This window comes from Necator americanus, chromosome III (genome assembly GCF_031761385.1).
Source record: "Necator americanus strain Aroian chromosome III, whole genome shotgun sequence".
Lineage (NCBI taxonomy): Eukaryota > Metazoa > Nematoda > Chromadorea > Rhabditida > Ancylostomatidae > Necator > Necator americanus.
The window spans coordinates 23,263,692-23,271,746 of NC_087373.1; the positions used below are offsets into that span (position 1 = coordinate 23,263,692).

The 8,055-nt window shown below is 41.9% G+C and overlaps 3 protein-coding genes across 3 annotated transcripts; all 3 read right to left on the reverse strand.

Moving 5' to 3' along the window:
* Positions 1–2,103: 2,103 nt before the first annotated feature.
* Positions 2,104–3,114, reverse strand: RB195_010604 (uncharacterized protein; the record flags this gene model as incomplete). Its single annotated transcript, XM_013437410.2, has 1 exon — positions 2,104–3,114. One exon carries the CDS (start codon positions 3,112–3,114, stop codon positions 2,104–2,106), a length of 1,011 nt encoding a protein of 336 aa, XP_013292864.2.
* A 765-nt stretch (positions 3,115–3,879) lies between these two features.
* RB195_010605 (uncharacterized protein) lies at positions 3,880–4,221 on the reverse strand (the record flags this gene model as incomplete). Its single annotated transcript, XM_064191694.1, has 1 exon — positions 3,880–4,221. The coding sequence occupies one exon, from the start codon at positions 4,219–4,221 to the stop codon at positions 3,880–3,882; it is 342 nt and encodes a 113-aa protein (XP_064049278.1).
* Positions 3,880–4,886, reverse strand: RB195_010606 (uncharacterized protein; the record flags this gene model as incomplete). Its single annotated transcript, XM_064191695.1, has 2 exons — positions 3,880–4,063; positions 4,114–4,886. 2 exons carry the CDS (start codon positions 4,884–4,886, stop codon positions 3,880–3,882), a joined length of 957 nt encoding a protein of 318 aa, XP_064049277.1.
* Positions 4,887–8,055: the final 3,169 nt, after the last annotated feature.

Sequence of the window (8,055 nt, forward strand, 5' to 3'; positions counted from 1 at the left end):
TTCACTGATCGTTGATATACAGGATACTTTAGCTATTGCACTTTGTGTGCATGAATAACAGCCGGTGATGTCTTCCACTTGTAAATGTTAAGACTTGTTGTTTTCCTCTGCTGCCATGACGAGTTCTTGTGTATTACATATTTGTTATTTGGACTGTTAGCGCCGAACCAATTGTTGTTTTCGCCTTGACGGTATTGCCTTCATTGAATATTGCCACTTGATGGGTGATGACGTTTATTGTACTTGTTTTCCAGAAATGTTGCTATTGTTCCATTTGGGCATGAGCAGGTTACGGGGTATACTTCGGGTGTGCAGACGCAGATATGTTTTGCAAACACGCGGTTGCTGAACTTCTTTGCATCTTCTTCAGCCCTGTATTGAAGTTACCCTGGCGTGTGTGGTAACAGTTGTCCTTGCGGAGGAAGTTCTATCCGAGTAATATTATGTCCGTTATAAAGTAACTGGAAAGTATCGGAAGGTTCGGAGTTATTGTCCTGGTTAGTGTGAATTGAATTTTATTCCATCGAAGTGGAATTCCTGGATGGAATCTGAGTCTTGTTGCTACTGATGATGCTTGAGATGTTATTGTTAGCGTTCCTTCAGCTTGAATGTTCCGCGTTGGCCATGTGAAGATCCTGTAGATTTTGGATAATGTCGGTAATGCGTAGTATCGGTAGAAGAGGTACGTCTCTTTGCAGTAAAAACAGAAGTTGCACCACAAGCATTTGCAGCTCGGTACACAATGAAAGTATCCAGGATTGGTTTGAAACTGTGCTGAAGTCGTGGGTTTCATACCCTGCTTCAGTTTCTTACAAATTTCTTCTTTGCAGCTTTCCGTTTTTCAATGCTGATGATGGGATTTGGTGTAGAATTTGTGATCTTTTGTAAAATATTCAGTCTTCTGCTAACACAAATGTGAGATTTTCACGCACTGCAGTTACGCCCATTGATCTGTTTTCTTTATTTCTGAGTAGGAGGCTTCTTGACAGATTGGTTGTAGTGTCAAATGTGTTGTTTGATCGTAGAGGCATTTTTCTTGGTCGTTCTGATTGGTGCATGAGATCGTCTCGCTTTGGGATGTGACGACATCGGAACAACATTGCGATCTCGAAATACTACACATTACTATTCTATACAGTTTTTTCCTCCTTCGTTTTAAATGATACGCTGCTGTTTGCACCTGGTATTTCTCCTATTTGCCACTGATTTTTCTGCATTGATTGAAGGCAGGTCGAAAGACAAAGAGGGGTGAATGGGCTATCATTCTCATGAACCAAGCCACTGATCTAAAGAGTGGCGTGAAGAGGTGTACCAGTATCAAAGTCGTGAGGAAAAAGATTATTTCCTATTTAAAGACGCTATTTCTTTGATTGGACACTGGACGTTGCACAGTTTTTTTCCAGCAAATCTGGCATTGAAGCGTTTCGCACAGTGGCCGTCCGAGGCATGTGATGTTTGAAGAGATAGTGTGATGCACGTTGATGCACTGTAGACCTCTAGTATTTCATAATTCTGAGATGTTTCAACAGTGACTCCTCCTTTTGTGCATCTTGGTATGGAGTATCTGCTGAATGACAATTCTTCTTTTCCCTATACGGAAAGTATTTTAGGCACTGTTCCTCGGGCACGTATGAGGACGGATGTTTCGTTAGAATCGAATGTCGGTGCAGTAGATGTAGTAGATGTAAAAAACTGATTTCATTGTGGGTTCAGAGCATTTGTTGTCGGCAGAACGCAGGTGATCCGGATATCGGAGTTGTTGAGAGGAGAGGAAGTTATTTAAGTTTGCCATTTGATTTGAAACGTTAAAAATCTTCTTTACTGATGCATTCTGTTGTGGTTGTATGCAATTCTGTATGTAACCCCGGCACAATGATTTTTTCTCATCGTAGAGCACGATCTGGTAAAAGATCCCGAGTTTGTGAGTAGTGGAACATTTCGACGATTTTTTAAACGAGCAGACTTGCGAAGGATTGTATTTAAAAATCGAAGAAGGGATGCTGTTGATACCTGATGATTTTCTATATCATCCGTTGTAAAATGAGCATGTCTTTGTCCAGTCGAAGCAGGAGCATTCGCCTCCGCAGTATCCTGAATTGGCAGTTAGGGGACTTGGAATGTTGCTGTGTCCATTTGGGCAGGTGATCGGGAATCAGCAAAAGAGTTCAGTGTTGCATGACTTTTCTTGACGGATGTTATTGCTATCTCTTTTTTCATGCATTGATCTGCGTAGATGATCGTTTTAGCGATGGTTACTGTGCTGAGACATTTGCTATTGATAATTCCCTCGTTTTTAGCGTAACATCTAGAGAAGAATGTAAAGAGGATTGTGATTGTCACTAAGGTAAAGATGTTCATCATTTTCGCCACTGATCTTGTTGTCATCGAGTGAGAAGAAGACGCTTTTCTTGTTTCTTTTTCCCCTTGATTTTCTGCTTCAGTGGAGGTGGATTGTTTAGTATCAGATGGTGATATTTCCAATGGGCTAACGCGGTTGCTAGGCCTTTTGATGATTTCTCTGTTGGCAGAGCGGACTTGAACTGTTCGTTTGAAATCGTCGGTGGATACTGCAACTTGTCCGAGTTCCCACTTTCCACGTTTAAGTGTGTCATCGTGTAAAATGAATCGTGGAGTTTTGGCTGTTTTGGCTTTTTCTTCGAGGCGTGGATGTTTGTTAGATCGCTTGTATTGTTCCCTGAGCGTAAGCAAATACTCTGAGTTCCAACGTTTCCAGAAACAATCTAACATCTCGTTGGTATATTCCCGTAGTTTTATGAGATTTTCTTGAACATCAGTTCGTGATGTGAGTAGCTCGGAAGGCTTGATTCTTGGAGCTGCAATTATTGCTGTTGATCGTAAGAAATCTGTTGGTCTGAGAGGATACCATGACTGTTCTTCGGTCACGTGACTGAGTGGACGGGAGTTGCAGACGGCTGTACATTCGGCTGTCAGAGTTTTAAGAGTCTTAATATCATGAGTCTCTTCTCCAATTGCATTTCGGTATGCCGACTTGAAGATTCCACCATTTCCATACCATTCGTAAATCCCTCCTTGCCATGGACTATGGCTTGCAATGAAGTTGAAGGAGATCTTACGGTTGCCGCAGTGGTCCATTATATTTTCTTTTGATGCTCTTGGCTTGAAGAAGTTTGACTGAACTTCGTTCACTGTTTTAAAAACTTTGGCGTTGTCGCATACTATCCATTTCCGTATTCATTTGCAGCTATAAATCGACGAATGACGTGAAGGAGAGTTTTAGCTGACATGCTTGTTACGATTTTTGTGAAAATTGTCCCCTTATTTAGACAAGTCATGAGGATGATCCAATGCTTCGATACGATTAGGTTATCCAGTCTGTAGTTGAAAGGTCCCATGACATCCATGCCGCATCTCTCGAAAGGATAGTTTGGTTTTGTTACCCTTTCTTTCGGATGAGTGGGAAAGTCCGGCAACGCAAACTTTTTATTTTTCGACATATGTAGCAGTTCCTGTAAAGTGCATGTTTCACTGCGAGTCGACATTTTGGAATCCAAACGGTTGTACGGAGCGCGGTTAGCGTTTGGTCCACTCCACAATAATGATTCAATCGGGGGATGTGGAGAATGTGAAGCGACGTTATGTAGCTTTCTCTTGGTAGGTATATTGGTTCAATTGTGCTGTGAGGTAGATTCGCTTTGTCCTTTGCTTTTCTACAATTGAGTGTTTTCGCAATAGTATAATATAAGTCCAACTGCTTTTTAAGGCGTCGTTTGGTTGATGGCTTAATTGCGCCTGTCGACAAATGATGATTTCTGCTGTGGCAATCAGACGATTTCTTCTGCCAGAGAAAAACGTTTTTTACCAGCGATGATTTTTTCGTTATGAACAGAAGAACTATGACTATAGTGTTGAGAAGTCTCGTCCAGGAGTTGAATCGTTCTTCTTGAAACAGTAGTATGTGTGAAGTCGTAGTTTCTGATGAGAGGAAACTTCTTCTTGTTCGTCGTCATCAGTAGTTGTGAGATGACTAGTGTCTTCTGGCCATTTTTCTTCAGAGTCACGAAGAAAAGCGGGACCAGCGAACCTTAATTCTGAACTTAACAGGTCCTCAACTGGCATATCTCGACTTCCAACACTTGCCGGGTTTGATCTCCAGGTATATAGTGTAGTGTCGCTGATGGTGCATTGGTTTTGATGCTCTTTACACGATTTCTGATGAAAACCGGGAGGGATTTCTCGCATTTAGCGCACATAAGCGCGACCTTCCTGTCTGACAATATATACGACTGCTGATTAATGATATGAAGTTGAGATAGCAGGAAACCTGCAAATTTTGCCCTTATTATGATTAGCGAAATTCGAGGCGTTATATTGTTGGTGTTGTTCGAAATGGTGATGATGATGTGTGATTTAGCCATTGGGAAAGCGATCTCTGGATGATGATTGTTTTGATGACTCACTATGTAAGCGACCGCACAGTATGCTGTTTTGGAGGCATCCGTGGAGATGTGTAGGTCGTATTTCGTGTCATACGTAGAAGTGTGGGCAATTTTTCTTGGAAATCGAATTTTTTGAATTGTCCATTCCTGAGAGAGTTCTGGTGGTAGTACTGTATCCCATGAGAACTGAATTTTCCACAGTTTCTGAACGAAAGCTTTGGCAATGGCAATGAGTGTTGACGGAGACACCCATCCAAGTGGATCGTATATGCTTGCTACGTGCTTGAGAACTTTTCTTTTTGTCCACGTTGTGTTTATTTCTGGCGATTTAGGCATTGACAAGATGAGTTGGTCGGTTTCGGTATTCCATTGAATGCCAAATATCTTCGAGATTTTGTCGACTGGTGCACCTTCAACCTTTTCCAGAAACTTGTTGAATGACATGGTGGTGGTAGTACTGTATCCCATGAGAACTGAATTTTCCACAGTTTCTGAACGAAAGCTTTGGCAATGGCAATGAGTGTTGATCACGTCACGTCACGTCACGTCACATCACGATCAAAAGTCCAATCATGAATCGTAAAGAAAAATACATCGCTGTGATCAACGAGCTGGCGCCATATCAAGACCTTTGTGGGTTTTGACCTACGGGGTCAGAGGCGGAGGCATCGTTACTAGTTACTACTAGCGGCGCAACTCTAACTGGTGGTCCTTTAACATCACCATTTTGTGGCTATCAAGGTGAGCGCTATGGTGGACTGCTTTTCTGACGTCGCATTTGAATAATCTGTTTGCTAAGTCATATCTTGTGGGATGGCGAGGCGTTTGAGAGAGTAAATTACACGTGCATTTGATTTTTCCAGGCTCTGAAGAAGGCGACGATGCTGAAACGTTAGCCAGAATAAAGATCAATAACAATCTTGGTTCTGCTTAAAAAGAAGTACACAATCAAACTCTACGATTCCAAGATTCGAAGAAAGTAGAACTTGGAACTTAACTGACATGTTATTGCTGGCAAATTCTCGAGCATTCATACCTGCACCTCTGAATATTTCTTTCGCTTCCTCCTATACTTGTTCAGCATCGTCGCTGTCTGCTGCTTCAAGGAAGTGGTTGTCTGCGTAAGTATTACGCAGGATTTTTCGAGCTAGAGGAGTAGCGAAGTTGCTATTCTTGCAAGAAGAAATGATGAAGTAATGGGGCCGAAAGGCACCCTTTGAAGACATGGGTGACGATTTTGTTTTCCTGCACTCTTAGATTAGGATCTCGGAACCATAGGAACCGAATGTAATGTCTTCTTTCTTCTTCTAGTCCGACCATGAGGAGTGCTTTCTCAATACCTCCAGTGAGTAGAATTTTCATAAAGCGGATTCGAAGAAGAATACCTACTTTGCGTCCTCTCAGAGTGGACAAATAGAGCTCATTCGTTGGAGGCGACTTCAAACCGCCTCCATTGAGCCTCCATTACTTGCTTGGAGATCTTCGGCCAGACCGATATGCGTGATACAAGAACGTCATGAGTCAGTCGCGGGACAGCAGGAACAGGGAGTCCGTACCCTGAATCCATCCGCGTCTTAGGGCAAGAACGAGGACGCAGCTGTAATCACTCTAGTAAAAAAGATCCGTAGGGAAAATCCAACAACAGAACAAAAAGCCTTCCTTAAAGTGCCTCTTGATTCCACAGATGGAAAAAGGACTGCCACTCCGACGTTTTCAATTCCCTTAAACGTTTTCTTTCTGTATGACAATAAGCGAAAACCGAGGCCAAAGTTCGATAAGAAATTAGGAGTTCGAATTTTCGATTAGGAGTGAATTTACGTAATTTTTTTGCACGAGAAAGTACGTATAAGTTGTCGTTCTACTTTGTTGTGTACGTTGGAGTCTGTCGACCATCTAAGAGCAAACTGATGAAAATTGCTGATAGGTTGTCTAAGGCTAGAATTGTAACATATTTAGTAACAACATAAGTCCTTGAATAAGCAGCGCTACATCATGATTTAATTTTTTATCCGCCGATAAATTATTGAAGCTTCTAACTAGGAAAGGAAGCAGGCAAACTGAGCAAGATTGTTAAAATCAAAACAAGTTCATGCTTAATTCGGTAGAATGTGACCCCAAGTAATATTGAGTTGATGAAAAAGTCCAGGAAAGTAGTCTATCCTGAAATTTCATGTTTTTGTTACAATGAGGTCTCATTCAATGACATAGCTTCCATCATTGTTTATAACATGCGTCCAACGATGTGTCAGCTTTCCGATTCCATAGATGCACTGTAACGGTGAGAGTAAAAGAACTAGGTGACCCCAATTTTGAGTCCTCACCATAACTGAATTGCTTTTCTGCTAAAGTGATGTTTTAGGGCACGAAGCAGAAAGGAGTTGGAAGCGCTTTCAGCGTTTCTGGCGAATACAGTCGGTCAGCTTCTGAACTTGAGCAGCTTACACCTTCCGTCCATTGTAGATCTGGATCCAGCAGGAGTTCTAAATAGATAGTTCACTATCCACCAACAACAAGGCAGAATTCTCATGCGGAGTATTGCACTTCTGAGATATTTTTGATTTTGATCGTAAAGAGGGTTAAGGATGGTTTTCTGGTTGAGTGTAGATGACAATTCGCTAGAAGTGAGATTGGGGTTCGCTTTCAAAACAACGCGCACAGTCAAGGCAGTGAGACACCGAGAACGAGGTCGGCCTTCGTACAATATTTCCCCTGATCAGAAGCGTGGATACCAATCGTGACTTTGGCTTGTAAGATGATGGATTCATTGTGCGACACCGGGAACCGCTAATTGCATGTGAAGCCTCATAGTATTGGATGGCGTGGTGAATGGGGTGGCGATGTAGCAAATAACACGGCAAAACTACTGACAAGGAGTATAGTTGCACTGCCGTGAACATACTAATTTGTTGTTAGAATTAACGAAATAAAAAGAATTTGAATCAAAATGTGACGATAACAAGTGGTTGTTGGATTCGGTGAAACATGTCAAAAATCCCACCTCATAGCTCACAGCCAGAGTTAGTACAAATGAATATGGTGACGCTCACATCCAAAAACCCATGTGCACTTCGAAGCGAATTGTGAGAGAGGCGTACCTCTTGCTCGGTGCCCCACTACGGACAACTGCAAAGAGGCTCCTATAGAATTTCTGGGAATGCCTCCGAGACATTACATATCCAGTGCATATGGTCGAGGAGACATCGGCATGCCTCAACAAAACTACGTTTCAGTCGTTTATAAAGACACAGTCATCCTAGATGCTCGCCTGGATGCAGAGATGCAGAAAACTACACAATTACATGGAAATATGAAAAGAAGCATGCATTGTAAGGGCTGCTGAAACTACTCAAAGAATCAAATAGGGCAATAAACAGAACAACTGCCAATTGCGAACCCATGTACAGTACATTTTAAAAACAATGCACTCAATATTACATGACTCAATAAACAATGCACATATTAAGTTGTGGGTTGTTTCACTTGGAGTGAAGGAGTGAGGAAGAGCATCTTGTCTGGATATCATCCCCAGGGTGTTTAGATGTCTATTAATATGAACTCAATTTCCTTGTTGAGATCAGGTACAGAACGTCTCAAGCACCTAGTAGCCATCCATATGATGAGCTCTTTATAACTTTTT